The sequence below is a fragment of the Aquarana catesbeiana genome, linkage group LG03 (assembly GCF_042186555.1).
Source record: "Aquarana catesbeiana isolate 2022-GZ linkage group LG03, ASM4218655v1, whole genome shotgun sequence".
Lineage (NCBI taxonomy): Eukaryota > Metazoa > Chordata > Amphibia > Anura > Ranidae > Aquarana > Aquarana catesbeiana.
In genome coordinates this window covers 534,044,351-534,062,455 of record NC_133326.1, presented here as the reverse complement: position 1 = coordinate 534,062,455, position 18,105 = coordinate 534,044,351, and the positions used below count along the sequence as shown (strand labels likewise).

At 42.0% G+C, this 18,105-nt stretch overlaps 1 protein-coding gene across 1 annotated transcript in view; it reads left to right on the top strand.

Annotated features, from left to right (window-relative positions):
* Positions 1–15,931, top strand: part of RERG (RAS like estrogen regulated growth inhibitor) — a 47,204-nt gene extending 31,273 nt beyond the window's left edge. The window contains exons 3-5 of the mRNA XM_073621315.1: positions 361–417; positions 4,160–4,233; positions 12,963–15,931. Of these exons, the coding sequence (XP_073477416.1) occupies positions 361–417; positions 4,160–4,233; positions 12,963–13,370 (539 nt within the window). The 3' untranslated portion in view covers positions 13,371–15,931. The remainder of the gene's footprint in view (positions 1–360; positions 418–4,159; positions 4,234–12,962) is intronic.
* Positions 15,932–18,105: the final 2,174 nt, after the last annotated feature.

Here is an 18,105-nt window from a genome sequence, read left to right as displayed (position 1 = left end):
TACAACTAGAGGTTGTTTTCATAGGTAGCAACCCGCTTCTATGAAATGGTCATGCTGGAAAACCATCATTTGATCAGCGCATGCAGCCATTGGTTGAACAGAAAAAAAAAAGAAACTATATATGTATACCCTGCTTAAGAAGGTTAATACTATGGTGGTGGGTATCAGTAATAGGAAACTGACTATCTATGACCTCCTAGATACTGTCAAATAAGGATCACCTGACTCTGACGTGGTCTGTATCTATTTGCTAATCAATAACCAATAAGCATAGTGCTGACATGTCAAAAAAAATCCTTGTGCTTCTAAATTCCACATTACTTTTAAGAACCATCTGTATTAAGTATTTTGTCTTTTCAGCTCTTGTTGTGAGGTTCTTAACCAAGAGATTCATCTGGGAGTATGATCCCACCTTAGGTAAGTTCCTGACTTTCTGCAGATGGGCAAGTATGAACTGTAAACTACTACAAAATCTTCAATGCCACTTCAATGTATATTTAAATTTTGTGCACATTTAACTTAACCTGGCATGGACCAAAGTGTTTCTACAGTGCTGATGTGTTGCACCTTGTGGTGGCTGTAAAGTACCTATGCTAGCTTTCAATTCACATTTCAGTTTCTGTGGAATTCCCAGGATGTACACAGGGCCTTCACTTACAAATGTATTGAAATGAAGCCCCAGTGGTGTCCTCTTTCCTTCATTCAGTTGTCCAATGCTCAATCTTAAATAACAGAGGCTTGGTATCTGGCTTGCTGAATGACAGTGCTCCCATGTAGCCTTGGCCTAGGATCCATTGGGGCTCCACAGGGGCAAAAAGGAGTACTTAAAGGCACTACGAGGTGCAGAATTTTAGTAGTGTTACTGACTGGCAATAAGAAATGTTTTAGACCAGCTTTAGCACACATTTCACTATGGTTTGCACCAGCTTAATTAAAAGGTAACTGCAATTTAGCTGTTTCTACGGCCTGTACAAAAAATAAAATAGGAGCTAATACCTCATCTGAAAAGATGAGTGTACTCCCCTTGTAGTCTGTAGCTCCTGGCTTTTGCCCTAAACCTGAATTTCGGGTATGGTTTTTTTTTGCAGTTACATTGGTGCAACATGGTATGCACATGATATGCTTATGGGATTCACATTGAAGCGGATAATCACTATAATATTTACTGCTACTGCAGTGATTGGCACTATCTTCTGGCTCTCCATTTGAACAAGATGGAGGGGGGGGGCTGTAACTTTATGATTTTCACCTCATATAATCAGAGGATGCTTTGCATTTATTATGAAAAACATTAGGTATGCTATGAATGGCACCTGTGCTGAGCAAGTGATCACCAGTGTTCACTGTGCAGCAGGAAAGCCACTCGGCCTTGGACCTGGAAGATAGCGGCGATCACTGTAGTAGTAATGACTACTACAATGATGTTCTGCTTCCAGAAGGATCTCACAGACACGGAATATGCATACTTACACAGGTCCAAGCTGGACCAATGTAACGGAATGTAAGGGAGAAGCCAGGACCTGCAGGCTACAACAAGGTGAACAGGCTTGTCTCTCCAAATCAGGTACACACACTCAGATTTCTCTTTAAGGGCTCTTACAAACTGGGCTTAAAGTGATTGTAAAGGCTCATTTTTTATTTTTATTTTTTAAATAACAAACATGTTATACTTACCTCCTCTGTGCAGTTGGTTTTGCATAGAGCAGCCCAGATCCTCCTCTTCTCGGGTCCTTTTTCGCTGTTTCTAGCCAGTTTCTCCTTTGAGTGCCCTCTCAGCCAGCAGCTTGCTACAGGGGGCACCCAAGCCCAGTCGGAGCTCCGTGTATCCATTCAGACACAGAGCCCTGACCTGGCCCCACCCCCTCTCAGCCAATCAGGAGGAGTGGCCTGGATGGCTGAGGGGATCTTGGACATCGCTGGAGAGAGAAGGGGGTCAAGTAGGTAATTAGGGGGTGTTGGGGCAGCTGCTACACACAAAAGGTTTTTTATCTTAATGCATAGAATGCATTAAGATAAAAAATCTTCTGCCTTTACAACTCCTTTAAACATTACTTGTACAGGCATTTGACTTTTTGCCTGTAAACACACTTCTATGTTAGCCTATGTGTCCATGGACACATAGGCATTTAGAAGTATATTATTAAAGGAGAATTTACAAGCTTGAAAAAAAAAACATTTTAAATTTTAGACAAAATCTTAGTTTTGATTTGGACAAAACTGGTAAGGTTCTGAAACTTTGTCTAGCATTTCTTGCTGTCTGTGACCTGATTGGGGAGAAAACCCCACATTTCCCATCCTATTACAGGAAGAGTAAGTAAGGGGAGATCTCTGTAACAAGGACAGCTAAAAAAAAAACTTCCAGAGAAGGCCAGAACCTCCAACAGTTTTTTTTATTTTGGTCTGTGTTCCCTCTGGAGAGATTTTCCCTTACTTCCTGTCCTATTAAAACCATTGTAACATAAAAGAAGTGAGAGCAAATCTCCCCAAGGAGGAAAAAAAACTGACAGATGTTCTAAGCCTTTCCTACTTATCAAAAGTTAAAATAAAATGGAAAGAAGAGTTATGACTGGAGCTCTACTTTAAATATAGGTAGTAAATGTTTCTGATCCAAGAAGAGTAACGCTGCTCCAGGTGATAGGAATAAAGTTGGATTGATAGATCTGGGTCTACAATGTGGCTGACCCCTCATTGGATGCAGCTCTACAACATGGCTGACCTCCGAGTGGATCCAGCCCTACAATGTGTCTGACTCCTCAGTGGATCTAGCTCTTCAGTGTTATTGACTCCTCAGTCGATCCAGCTCTACAATATTGCTGACTCCTTAGAGGATCCAGATCTACAATGTTGCCCACTCCTCAGTTGATCAAGATTTGAAATATTGCTGACTCCTCATTAAATCTGGCTCTACGATGTTGTTGACTCCTTAGTGGATCCTGTTCTTTAATGTAGTTGGCTCCTCAGTTGATCCAGTTCTACAATGTTGCTGACTCTTCAGCATGCAACTGGATGGCTGACTCCTCAGTGGATCCAGCTGCACACCGTGGCTGATTCCTGAGTGGATCCATCTCTACAATGTGGCTGACCCCCTCAGTGGATCCAGATCTACAATGTAACTGACTTCTCATTTGATCCAGCTCTATCTTGTTGCTGACTCCTCTACGAATTTCCGAATCAATTTGCCAATTGACATGGGGAGAAAAAGTGAGGGATCTATTTTGAGTAAATATCAGAGCAGTAATAATAAAAGCAGTGATACGTGTTCTTTTGGCAGCTATCTGACAGGGTTTTTTTACTCACTATGGGAGATTTCCTCTCACTTCCTGTTGTGCGTACTGGCCAGCAAATGAAGGAAAATCTCCCCAATGGTACACGGATGACAAAAAACTAACATGGGTTTTAACCATTTAACCGTGTTTCAGCTTTAAATATTCTTAATTGTACAGATGTCTTTTTCCAGCATTCTCACAGTTTATATTACCTTCATTAAAGATGAACAAAGCTCTCCTATCTGTTAAAGCCAAATAAGCTGCTATTTTAACTCCAATATGATCTGCAGTTGCCATGGTGCTGCACATGTAGTCAGCTATCACACCAGCCATTTGATGGCTTGACAACCTACATAAGCACACTAGTAACAGTAACATTTATCATTCAAGGCATTCCTTCAATTTAACTGTTTTGGGAAACAGCTAAAGCGGAACTAAAAGCCACAATACTTACCTCTCCTTGAACAGTTCAAGGTCCCTCAACAGTGCAGGGATCTTCTACCTGGCTTCTTCCGGGTGCCAGGCTGCGACTTCATTGGCCCACATGGGATGACTTTACTTCTCATGCGCAGGAGCTGAGTCAACCCGGCACACAGGATTTATTCTGGAATATAAACTGAGCAGCAAATGCGTGGTTCGCAGTACATTCTAAGGACCTGTGAGCAAGCAAGTAGGTATATTTCACTGCAGAAGAGACATTGCAAGTTTCTTCTGCAATAAAGAGCCTGCCTGATTGCAGTTTTTTTGATGGAGTCTTTAGTTCCGCTGTAAATTGGTAGCTTTAGTTCTGCCTTAAGTCACAAAAAAAGTAATTAAACCGTCAAGTGAGATAATCAATATCATGCAGCATAATCATAGATGGCCTTTGTCTCTTCTCTCTCCCATGTCTTAAGAATCAACGTATCGGCATCAGACAACAATGGAGGATGAAATTGTTACTATGGAAATACTTGATACTGCGGGTCAGGTAAACATTGTTTATTGAGTTAAAGCTGTATTCCAGGCAGATGTATAAGTCAAAAATGAATGCAGCTCTATAGTTATTAATACATTGTCAAATGTATTTTTAAATGCAATCAGTATAGGTACCATATGACCTGGTATCATCCTTTTGTAGTTATCTCTACAGTAGAGCACAGACTGGGTGAGGAAAAAACAGTACATGCTACCAGACAGAAAGATGAGCTCATCAGTCTGTTCTTTCTTTTACTGGCCAGACACTGCAGCAGATAAAAATCAGCTCTCCTGATCTGTCAGACAGGACTGTGCTGTGTGTCAGAGCTGAGTAAATCTCAGAACTGGAATGCACTAAAATACTAATCTTTTGGCAGATAAAAAAACTCCTTTATCTATACCTCCCAACTTTCTGAGATGGGAATGAGGGACACCTATCAGCAAAAGTATGCAGGCATAGGACACACCCCTTGCCACGCCCCCTTGAAAGAGAATTGTACAAAAAAAATTAGATTGGTTAAACCCACAAGTGCATTTTTACCACTACTATTCCTTTATATTGGCTTTTGGAATTTACAAATGCAGCAATTTAAAAATCAGATGAAAGGTTTAGCTTTGGATAACACTTTTTGATAGATAAAAGAGCATTTTATATACATTTATATAGATCAGACCAAAATGAGGGACATATGAGGAGGAATGAGAGACAGAGGGACATTGCTCGAAATCAGGGACAGTCCTTCGAAATCAGGGACAGTTGGGAGGTATGCTTTATCTTATACTTGATTTTAGCTCTGAGTTTGCCACAGTCCCCCAATGGCCTTGACTGTCCGGCGGACGCAAAATCAACCTCCTGTAGGGTAGCACTTCTCCGTTCCCCTCTAGAAAGAAGCCCTTTTAGATGCCTGCATGGTGGCTTCTTAACATGCATGTGTTAATGTTGCACAGCTGATTGTTTATCAGGCCCCTTGTGTTACCTTACAGCTATAACACACTGCATAGCTTCCAACTGTCCCTGATTTCGAGGGACTGTCCCTGATTTGGAACAAAGTCCCTCTGTCCCTCTCACTTCCACATTTGTCCCTCATTTTGGTCTGATCTATATAGTTATATATAAAATGTACTTTTTATCTTTTAAGAAGTGTTTCCCAGTGCTAAACCTTTCATCCAATTGCTGCATTTTAAATTTCAAAAGCCAATATAAAGGAATAGTAGTGGGTAAAAATAAAGCACTTGTGGGTTAACTAATCTTTTTTTTGCAATTCTCCTTTAAGGGGTGTAGCAGGGGGTGTGTCCTATGCCTACTTACTTTTGCTAATAGGTGTCCCTTGTTCCCATATCAAAAAGTTGGGAGGTATTCATACTGTACATATTCCAACTCTCCTAACGACTATGCAGTGGTTTTTGTTAATCCATCTCCCAGATTTGATTTGCTTCAGGGATTTTGATTGCTTTGACCTGGGACCCTATTCACACCTTCGCATTCCAGGAACACGCACAGAAAAGTGCACTTTTGCGCACATTTCCAAAAACTCGTGCCAAATTGCACCAGTTAGTTTTTAATGACACCCCAATTCAGTGGCGGCTGGTGTTTTTTTTGGGGGGGCAAACAATCCACCAGCCGCCACGGCAGCTTCTCTCCAGACTGCGGGCGACTGCTATCTTGGTTCCCCAACGTCTCCTCCTTCCTCCTCCTGGTGGCGAATCTGATCGAATCTCATTTCGGCCAATCGGGGGAGCGAATATTCATTGCTATTGTCACACAACTGGGTGGGCTTCGGCCGCAGTGCTCTGCATCCCGAGCCCACACTTTTTTTAAGCCTTTTAGAGCCTCTGGCTCTAACCACGTGCTTAAGAAAAGGGGGGGGGGGGCGGCAGCCGTGTGCCCCTAATGGATGGGCCGCCACTGCCCCAATCACAGCTAGCAGAAAAACATGCCAAAATGTGCATTACAAATATGCATGAGGCTCACTGCCAAACAAAAAGATGCATTAGCTACTTTGGCACATTGTTATGTGTAGGACAGCTCATTTGAGTGAATGGGCTGCCTTATGCTGTTGCGCACATGCCTAAATTAAGGCAAATTTGGGACTTCCTGTCAAAGTGAAATGCATGTTTCCCTTGTAACCAGAAAACATTTTGCAGTAATGATTTCTTGTTATAAGCAATGTCAGCCCTCCTACGCTCCATTCAGTGGTTTCTATTGAACGCTTTGTCAGGAACAGGTGTCCTTGGGAAGATTTAGTGAGATCTCTCAATGAAAAGGCACATATTATTTTACATCCTGCTTCTAATCAAAGCTCTTGTGTTAGCGGAGGCGTTTATCTGCTAATGTCAGTTAGGTGAAATTTGTCAGGTTTCAAGGCTTTTTCTTTACAGGTAATTCCATATTGCGTCAAAAGCTTCACACTGCCTGGTGTGGTCCCATTGCGCTTTGGGCAAAGTGCAGCTAACCCGCAGTTTTCATGCAGGTTAACTGCGCTTACCCATTAACTTCTATGATGTCCATCGGTTTTGGTGCAGTTTTGGAAACCACACCAAAACCACAGGGCCTCTTAGAAATCTATGGGAGAGTGCAGCTAACTTGCACGAAAACCGCAGTATGAAACCACCCTTACATAGACTTGTATGACAATGCAAAACCCATCTAAATTGAACAAAAGCCTGCTGACACAGTCCTTTACAGCTTATGCCAAGACAAAATGATAAAACATACACTATAATACCAAAAGTATTGTGACACCTGCCTTTACACGCACATGAACTTTAATGGCATCCCAGTCTTAGTCTGTAGTGTTCACTATTAAGTTGGCCCACCTTTTGCAGCTATAACAGATTCAACTCTTCTGGGAAGGCTGTCCACAAGGTTTAGGAGTGTGCCAATGGGAATGTTTAAACCTGAGTTCCAGGCGCTAACCACCTTATGCTGGATTTGTGTACATTCAGCTGAACTGTGCTGCTGTCAATATAGCATGGGATTGAATGCTGGAGAGAATGTTAACAACAAGAGCTGACAGCGTTTAGGGGCTGGTGTGATCGATATTGACCAGTGATGGTAATGAGCCACAAATTACATCTAATATGCTAGTTGACAGTTTATTCACAAATAAAATTAGAAAAGTATATATGCCATTGAGCATTGGTTTTAACATTACCGCGCTGACTGGAGGCTGGCTGGGGCACTGATGGATCACTGTATCCTGGATGGATGGCGGCAGCCCTCCCCTCAGAGTACTGTGCTTGCGCCCAGAGCTAAAGTGACACCATCCACACACATCGGTGGGTCCGGCTTGGATTCTTTGCCTGTGCTGCACAACTCGTGGTTCCATTGACCGGCTCCCAACCCTGGAGTCTTCCATCCAGGACACAGGGATCCATCAGTGCCCTAGCCAGCCTCCAGTCAGAGCGGTAACGTTACAATCAATGCTCAAAGGCATATATACTGTTCTAACCTTATTTGTGAATAAACTGTCAACTAGCATATTAGATGTACTTTGCGGGTCATTGCCATCAGTGGTCAATATCAATCACCCCAGCCCCTGAGCACTGTCAGCTCTTGTTGTTAAAGGGGTTGTAAAGGTAAAAGTTTTTTCACCTTAATGCATTCTATGCATTAAGGTGAAAAAACTTCTGACAGAACCGCCGCCCCCAGCCCCCCCGTTTTACTTACCTGACGCCTCGAAAGTCAGCTTCGCGTTCCCGACATCTGTTCCTCCGCTCACCCTGGCCGCTGATTGGCTGCAGTGGATGGATTGAAAGCAGCGCAGCCATTGGCTCGCGCTGCTGTCAATCACATCCGATGACGCGGCGCGCCGGGGGGCGGGGCCGAGTGATACAGCGAGCGGCTATAGCCGCCGGCTGTATCACGGGAGCGCGCCCGCAAGCACTCACCACCGTGCGAGAGAGCTCGCATGAAGGTGGTAAATGCTTGCGGGGAGGAGCTGAGACAGCCGCCGAGGGACCCCAGAAGACCAGGTTCGGGGCCACTCTGTGCAGAACGAGCTGCACAGTGAAGGTAAGTATGACATGTTTGTTATTTTTAAAAAAAAAAAAAAACACCTTTACAACCCCTTTAACTATGGGAATGTTTGACCATTCTTCCAGAAGCGCATTTGTGAGGTTGGGCACTGATGTGGAAAAGAAGGCCTGGCTCGCAGTCTCCCCTCTAATTCATCCCAAAGGTGTTCTATCGGGTTGAGGTCAAAACTCTGTGCAGGCCAATCAAGTTCCTCCATTTCAAACTCACTCACCTTTTATAAAGCAGTTAATTGACAAAAATAAATTACCATTTCAGACTGTACGCCTGTGACAGGTCACTGATACTGTCCAACCTCAATGATACTGTTTTAATTTGGGCTAAATGCTCTGCTCTCAAATTGATCAATGCAGAGCACCTAGTGGAGGTGAATAAAGGAAAGGTGAGTGCGCTGCTGGGGAGGAAAGAGGTTAAAGTCAACCAATAGTATTGCCCTGCAAGGACAAACTACAGGTTCACTTTGGCTTTAATGGTTAAAGTATCTTAAAAATCTATTAAACAATGTGCGTGCAGGAACTTTATTTGATCAATGCTGTAATTTAGTGAACTATAAAATCTATATTCAATTAAAAATTTAAAAAAGCAAAATAATGTAAGGTAATGAAAACTTGCTTTTTTGATTTAGGCATATGCAAACATTCTTCAAATTCTGAAAACATTATACCATGTAGGATGGGACTTTAGAGGTGCTGGAAACCCCCTCTCAGGAAAAAAGGTCAATGCATAATTGAAGGTAAAAATATATTAATTACAAAAATAGTAAAAAAGACAGGAGACAAACTAGGAGTCTATTCCCTTAAAATCATGACTAATTATTCCTATACATAATTTCGAAACCATAACAAACACCCCTGAAGATTGAGTTGTCTTCTCACATGTAGTATTATATATATATATATATATATATATGACAAATAGTAGTATTAAACTATAGATCTAATATAAGTTACAGCAGGGAAGGATAACTCCTCCCGGCTGACGTGTTTCGCCTGTATTGGCTTCTTCAAAGGGTTCAGGGGATATGTGTGGTTTGAAACAACTGAAAAAGCAAAAATATATATGTAGCACCCTCTACCTTAGGTAGGTAGGTTGCTAGAGTAGTGTTTTTTGTGTACTGCCAGTGCAGGTAAATTTAGACAGGCCTAGCTGTGAGCTAGGCCTGTTTGTTTTTGATCTGGGGGCAGGGGAGTGGTTTAGTGTAACAGCAGGTGACTGACATGTACTTAATCTCTCTGGCGCCTCCTCTGTTTCCAGAAGGTTCTGGGAAAGAGACAGGGCAGATGGCTGGAGTGACATGGGGTGTATTTGGGAGCCCTGATCAATCCCCAACTAGGATTGGCATTGGGCAGGCCTCCTATATATACCCATGGTCAGCCTGTTGTGGGAGGAGTTGTCGGGTGGAAGAACTGAAAGATGGCATGTTAGACTGTCGTGGCCCTTGAGGGAACCCCCTTTCTGGGGGGGTGAACTCAGGCCTGGAGCTCGGGAGCTGGGAGGGAGCCTCTCTCTACACGGTCATTGAGAGGTGTTCTGGAACAGGAGCAGGAGGAGCACAGTGGGGAGCAATGCCAGGCAAGTCATTCCAGAAGGATCCATGCTGGGGTCGGTGAGTGAGAATCACAGTGAAAAGCTCTGGGAGAGACATGCCAGTATTTGCATGTGAAGCCAGAGGGAGAGACTGTGGTGTTGTGAAGTCAAGTCGCTGCAGCCAGAAGGGTTGGCAGGATTTGCACCGGACTTTCTGGGATCAGTAGTCCACCGAGTATCAGTTAGCACAACTATTCTTTTCATCTAAAATGGTTGCTACAACTAAGGGGACTGCAGACCTCTGCCTGCAAATGGCTACTAGGAAAATGTTAGGACTTATTCAGAGTGAGGTCTAGCCATGTGCTAATGGTGACAGGAATCTAGAATTGGACAGTAGAGGAAAGCAAGTGATCTCAAGTAGTGTGCTGGAGGAGATGTGAAGTAGGAGAAACTGTCAATTTAGATTCAACTACCTTTATTTCAACTGAGAAAGATTATAAAAGATTATAAAATAATCATTTTGACATCCCATGTCCCTTTTCCCCATCCCAGTTTAATCCCCTAATAAAAACAACAACAACAAAAACAAGCAAGAGACTGTTCATTGACTGGAGAAAGTGTGCCTGAAATGGATGTCTGACCAAGCAGGGTGATGTGTGTAGCTAGAATACGCAGCGACCCCATGGGGGCACCGCTACATATACAGTATCTCACAAAAGTGAGTACACCCCTCACATTTTTGTAAATATTTTATTATATCTTTTCATGTGACAACACTGAAGAAATTACACTTTGCTACAATGTAAAGTAGTGAGTGTTCAGCTTGTATAAGAGTGTAAATGTGCTGTCCCCTCAAAATAACTCAACCCACATCCATTAATGTCTTAACCGCTGGCAACAAAAGTGAGTACACCCCTAAGTGAAAATGTCCAAATTGGGCCCAATAAGCCATTTTCCCTCCCCGGTGTCATGTGACTCGTTAGTGTTACAAGGTCTCAGGTGTGAATGGGGAGCAGGTGTGTTAAATTTGGTGTTATCGCTCTCACTCTCTCATACTGGTCATGGCACCTCATGGCAAAGAACTCTCTGAGGATCTGAAAAAAAGAATTGTTACTCTACATAAAGATGGCTTAGGCTATAAGAAGATTGCCAAGACCCTGAAACTGAGCTGCAGTATGGTGGCCAAGACCATACAGCGGTTTAACAGGACAGGTTCCACTCAGAACAAGCCTTGCCATGGTCGACCAAAGAAGTTGAGTGTACGTGATCCGCATCATATCCAGAGGTTGTCTTTGGGAAATAGACATATGAGTGCTGCCAGCATTGCTGCAGAGGTTGAAGGGGTGGGGGGTCAGCCTGTCAGTGCTCAGACCATACGCCACACACTGCATCAAATTGGTCTGCATGGCTGTCGTCCGCCTTTTCTAAAGATGATGCACAAGAAAGTCTGCAGTTTGCTGAAGACGAGCAGACTAAGGACATGGATTACTGGAACCATGTCCTGTGGTCTGATGAGACCAAGATAAACTTATTTGGTTCAGATGGTGTCAAGTGTATGTGGCGGCAACCCGGTGAGGAGTACAAAGACAGGTGTGTCTTGCCTACAGTTAAGCATGGTGGTGGGAGTGTCAGGGTCTGGGGCTGCATGAGTGCTGACAGCACTGGGGAGCTACAGTTCATTGAGGGAACCATGAATGCCAACATGTACTGTGACATACTAAAGCAGAGCATGATCCCCTTCCTTTGGAGACTGGGCCGCAGGGCAGTATTCCAACATGTTAACGACCCCAAACACACCTCCAAGATAACCACTGCCTTGCTAAAGAAGCTGAGGGTAAAGGTGATGGACTTCATTCAAGCATGTCTCCAGACCTAAACCCTATTGAGCATCTGTGGGGCATCCTCAAATGGAAAGTGGAGGAGCGCAAGGTCTCTAACATTCACCAGCTCTGTGATGTCATCATGGAGGAGTGGAAGATGACTTAAGTGGCAACCTGTGAAGCTCTGGTGAACTCCATGCCCAAGAGGGTTAAGGCAGTGCTGGAAAATAATGGTGGCCACACACAATATTGACACTTTCGCCCCTATTTGGACATTTTCACTTAGGGGTTTACTCACTTTTGTTGTCAGCGGTTTAGACATTAATGGCTGTGTGTTGAGTTTTTGAGGGGACAGCAAATGTACACTGTTATACAAGCTGTACACTCACTACTTTATATTGTAGCAAAGTGTCATTTCTTCAGTGTTGTCACATGAAAAGATATAATAAAATATTTACAAAAATGTGAGGGGTGTACTCACTTTTGTGAGATACTGTACATAATATACAATCCATAAACAATGAGCATTTATATTTAGCGATGTCAGGAGAGACGCATGTACCCCTCACTCCGACACCAGTTAGGGATGCTGAAAAGTGTGCAGATAAAGACAAATGGGCAAGGTCAAGGCCAGCCCTACCTCCAGGCTGCAGACACCAACCCCAGAAAACAGGGAGCAGATGCCAGGAAGCATAGACTTGTCTGGTCAGTAGCCCAAAATTTGTGCTAATAAAAAACAAAATGACACAGAACACAAAAGCTACATTTGTCTATCTCCTCAGTCCTATACAGCCTGACAATACATTTCAGTAAGGAAAAGGTCCAACCCATATGCATTGCCCATAGAATACATAACAGTCTACTCACATGTATCTCCTAAATGTGTCCGCAAAACATGGGTGCAACACCTCAGATAATAGATCACTCCACTCATTACATGAAAACTCTACCTTCAGGGGTGTTTGTTATGGTTTCGATATTATGTGTAGAAACAATTATTCATGTTTTTAAGGGGATAGACCCCTATTATGTCTCGTGTCTTTTTTTACTATTTATGTAAAAATACTTTTTTACTTCAATTATTCATTGACCTTTATTCTGAGAGGGGGGTTTCCAGCACCTCTAAAGTCCCATCCTGCATGGCACAATGTTTTGAGTTTACTAAGGGATGTAGTGCTGTCTTCTTCAGCCAAATTCATATTTTTCTATAACTTATATTCTACAAATTCTAGTTTGAATGAAATCGGTGACATAATGTTTTCTCTCTGTTTTTTATTCAAGTAATTTTGAATAAGTTATTTTATTTTATTTCATTTGCAGTGTGTATAATCTTCTGTTTCTCACTTTGTCTTGTCTCAGGAAGACCCTTTGCAAAGAGATGGCCACATACGCTGGGGTGAAGGTTTTGTTATTGTTTATGACATTACTGACAGAGGAAGTTTTGAAGATGCCATGTACTTTAAGAACTTGTTAGATGAAGTAAAAAAACCCAAGAATGTTACTTTTATTCTAGTAGGAAATAAAGCAGACCTGACGCATTCACGGCAAGTAAGTACAGAAGAAGGAGAGAGACTGGCTGCAGAGCTGTCCTGCGCTTTTTATGAATGCTCTGCATGTACCGGTGAAGGAAACATCACTGATGCTTTTTATGAACTATGCCGAGAAATAAAACGTCGCAAAATGGTTCAAGGAAAGACTAGAAGAAGAAGTTCTACGACTCATGTCAAACAAGCTATTAACAAAATGCTAACTAAGATTAGTAGCTGAAGAGAGAGAATTGATGTGTATGAAGCTGATCTCTGTCTTCTTGCTTAAAAATAAAGATGTTAGCTAGTAGCTACTATTTTAAATTATTTTTAATATTTTGAAATTGTTATGTATTTTATTGTCATTGTAAATAACCATATTTATACACTGGTGTTATAGCTATATCCTTTATTATGTTCGAACACCTGCTTATATATGACATTGGCAATGTTGCAGGAATGACTAAACTATTTTACATGTAGCGTTATTGTCAAGTCTTTTTCAGGGAATAGTTTATTAAGCAGCAGTGGAATTTTTTTTTGGGAGGGGCAGCAAACAGTATATTCATTCACTGTTGTAACACACCTGGGTTGGATCGGAGCGCATACTCTGCGACCCAATCCCACCCTATTTTGAAGCCTAGTAGAGCCTCTGGCTCTAATCAGGTGCTTAAAAAAAATCCCAGCCACTGTAATTCATGCACCCGGTGCCCTGAACATGGCTAGAGGCATGAATAGGGGGTGGTCGTGGTGGCCGTGGCTATGCATGAATCTACCCATTGCATATAGGGGGGTGGAGTGGAGAGATGGAGTGGCGCCCCTAATGGATGGGCCGCCACTGTTATGCCCCGTACACACAAACGGATTTTCCGACAACAAATGTTGGATGTGAGCTTGTTGTTGGAAAGTCTGACCGTGTGTATGCTTCATCGAACATTTGCTGTCGGAATTTCCACCCACAAATGTTTGAGAGCAGGTTGTCAAATTTTTCGCCAACAAAACTTGTTGTCGGAATTTCCGATCGTGTGTACACAGATCAGTCGCACAAAAGTTCATGTATGCTCGGAATCAAGCAGAAGGAGCCTCACTGGCTATTGAACTTCCTTTTTCTCGGCTCGTTGTACGTCTTGTACGTCACCGCGTTCTTACGTTCAGAATTTTGGGCCAACATTTGTGTGACCGTGTGTATGCAAGACAAGTTTGAGCCAACATCCTTTGGAAAACAATACACGGTTTTGTTGTTAGAAAATCCGATCGTGTGTACGGGGCTTTAAGCAGATTGGCAATGTCATTATGAGAAAAAGCTAGAGTTCACTTTTATCAAGTCCCTGGGTTGAACAAAAATGAAAAAATAAAAAAAATGACATCTACACAAGCGATGTGGATGGAGGAATCTCCCCTGCTACACTATTGTATTCTGACAGAGGGGACTCGCTCCTCATCAATATACACAGATCAGTGAATGAACGTGTGAGAGAAGCTGGTTGCTGGACCACTTTCTGTTGAATAGAGAGGAGTACACACATACCAAAAGTTCCTGCTGAACCTGACGAATTTCGGCATGTACAGTATGTACCGGGCTTAACTCCACCTATTATTTTGCAATGAAACTGTAATAAGTGGATTACAGGTACAATGCTTAGACTCCTGCAGACTATTCCTTCAGCCTCAGGTTCGTACCCTATGGGCATTCGGTTACAGGACCGGAGAAAGTATCAATAGACCAGAAATGCAATAACGTCACTGCACCTGTGCTCCATTAAGAACTACAGGTCCTTCTGCTGCAGTGGCAAATAGTAATTGTTTTTTTCAGATTCCTGTGAATGACCTATGTGGCTGTGCGGCACAGTTTTGCCAAATTAAAAAATGTTATAAAAATTAGTAAATTTTCATTGACAGGGGAAAAAAAAAAACAATAAAAAAAAAAAGAAGAAGTAAACGATATAAAAGATAAAAGGGGAGAATACAAAAATCCTTCAGTATTCATACTTCCTCTTCAATAAACATAACTATGTATAAAGTCTAGTCATATGTATTTCTATACATGCCTATGTATCTTTCCTCTCCGTCTTATATCAATATTATTATGATCATTATTTTTCCCAAAACTCTATTGGACTTCCTTAAAATGAAACAAAGATATAAGGACAATAAGAGAGGCATACCCAAATAGAGGGCATATTTCACTTTACCACCTTAATCAATTTCACAGATACAAAGCTTCACATTAAGGTCCTAAAATTATCTGTTTCCATATTAATTCAGGGGGTCCACCTTAAACGAAAGTCCTCGTATCTATCATGTCGTTGTGCAAGTTTTACCTCCATCCTCATTAAACGACACAATGGCATGATTTTTATTGTGTTAAAACAAAGCCATAATGAAAACACAACGTACACATATGTGACATCCCAAGCCAACATAGAAAGGTTCTCTAGTCAATTCAAGATGTTCATAACAGACTCGCTGAAAAACACTATACAATCCAGAGGATCTTTTATAATCCTAACATAAAAGTGTAGGAAACAGACGGTAAAGGTAGAGAAGAAGAGGGGGAGAGAAATAGAAAAGAGAAGGGGGAAGAGGTAGGGAGGAAGAAAACACTGAGAAGGCATGGAGGGGCCATCACGATAGCAATGGGATGCAATTTTTTTCCTTTCAAAACGTTTTATTAAACAATTTGCATATACAACATATACGTGCATGTTACTTTGTGGCAATACAGGAATCATGCGTATAAAAAAGAAAGGTCATAACAGTGTGTACTAATCGCAAAACATTAATAAACATTATGCAGATACGATGCTTATAGATGACAATGTCTGTGCAGAGTCAATGCGGTAATGTAATTATATATGATATTCGTCCATCCCAAAAGGAATTAGGCTGTTGGGCCAGTGCTGGTGTCAGAGTCTGAGCGCCACCTGTCCCAGATTTTTTCATACTTGGCTGGGCACCCCCTGTTTTTATATACAAATTTTTTGTAAGGCAGGGTGCTGTTCACGTCTACCTTCCAGTCAGTTAGGGTAGGGGGGATGGTCTCATCCATTGTTTAACCAGGGTTTTCCAGGCTGAAAATAAGGTTTCATGGAGGAATATCTTTGTAAATCTGTCAATGTCTTGGTCTGGGAATATCCCCAGTATGCAATGTTTCGGGTCTAGGGTGAGTGGAGAGCCCATGGTGTCATGTAGAAAGTCCACTACCTGCTTCCAGAATCCTTGTATTAGGGGACATGCCCATATAAGGTGAAAAAACGTGCCTGACTCTGTATGGCAGAGTTGGCAGGTGGAGGGGCTGTCCCTCTTGTATCTAGCTATTCTGAGGGCGTTGAGATAGGCGCGGTGCAAGATAAAAATTTGAGCTAGCCTATCGCATAGCTTAGGGGATACTGCTTTACAGGAATCTAATGCTTCAGTCCATTCTTCACCTTCCATCTGGCCCACCTCCCTCTCCCATCGAGATTTAAGATTATATGCTAGTTTAGTAGGTGACGGTGTAATGAGCATGTTGTAAAAGGTGGAGATTAGTTTTTGTGGATCTGTACCCTTAACCACTGCCATGAGAGCATTAAAGGCGGGCTGTGGGGGAGACTGAGGAAACTGGGACTGTATGGCATGACGGACCTGCAGGAACCAAAAAAAACATAAAATTCGGGAGTGTGAATTAATTGCGTAAGATGTTGAAGTGTTTCAGTTCCCCATTTGAAAGTAGGTGGTGCAAGTAGAAGATTCTCCAGGATTCCCAAACCCCTGGGTCAGGGATCTGTAGGAGGTCTGGTAGAATCTTGTTATGCCAAATAGGGGTAAAGTCATTAATAGAGGGAATTTCTAGTTTATTTATGGCAATGTCCCAGATGCGTCTGTATTGTTGGAGTAGAGTCTTGCCGTCTCCCTTGTGTCCGGCACCGCCAGATCCCACCACAATTGCGCAGAGGGGGTCAGGATGCAATTTTTAACAGAATAATCATATAATTTTTTAGGTAATTCTGAATTTTTACTAAAAAAATATTTGTATTAACCACCCTGATGGGGAGGTTTGGAGGTAGTGAGAGACTGGGGTATATTGGGATATACATTATATGTTGCCATGGTGTTGGTGAAAATTATGCTCTTGTGGAAGTCATGACGTCATCATACCCACAGAAATAATGCTTTCATCCCCAGTGGACTGAGGTTGGTTGTTAGAGTAAAAAACAGACAGACAAAGCTTACCAGAGAAGGACTGAACCACATTAGATTCACCTAAAAATATTTTTATTACAAAACAATTACATATAAAAAAGATATATAGCAAATGCACTTAAAACCATCATATGATTATTGGATAGGCTGGTACATATATTCTCCACATATTGTTTCTTTGTAAAGATGGCCAGAAGGTCGACGCGTTTCACAAACAGCTTCCTCAGGACCTCAATTCCTTGACCACAAAGAAACTAGATCTAACTATGAAACAAAGTTCACAACAAATATTTATATAGTATACAGAATATACATAATGCAGCACAGTATATAACAATTATGCCCTGTCTTCCCAAATAAAAAATAAGGGTCACTTACATGTATCTCCTGAAGTAAGAGCCAGCAACACACCATGCAGCAAAATATGCCTCAAAACAACAGTTTGTTTGTAGGGGTACACTAGAGATGTATCTAGTATTAGAGGAGTAATCAATTATTGGAGGTATCCTGTTAGAGCTACATATTAAGTACACTGGAGAAAGGGGCGGCTACATATATGGAATGTATTATATTTAAACTTACCAATTTAAGATATTGTTTTCCTGAATAAAAGCAAGAGAGTGATGATCATGAAGATTAATATCCCCAAAATCGTTGTGATAAATATATCGGAGAACCTGTAACATCTAGCAAGGCACAGTTAGTAAACCAATCACCATATCTCTACCTACTTTACAAATGCGCAAAACAGCTAAGAAACTTCCGTTCCTCCTTACCTAGTACATGATAGCAGT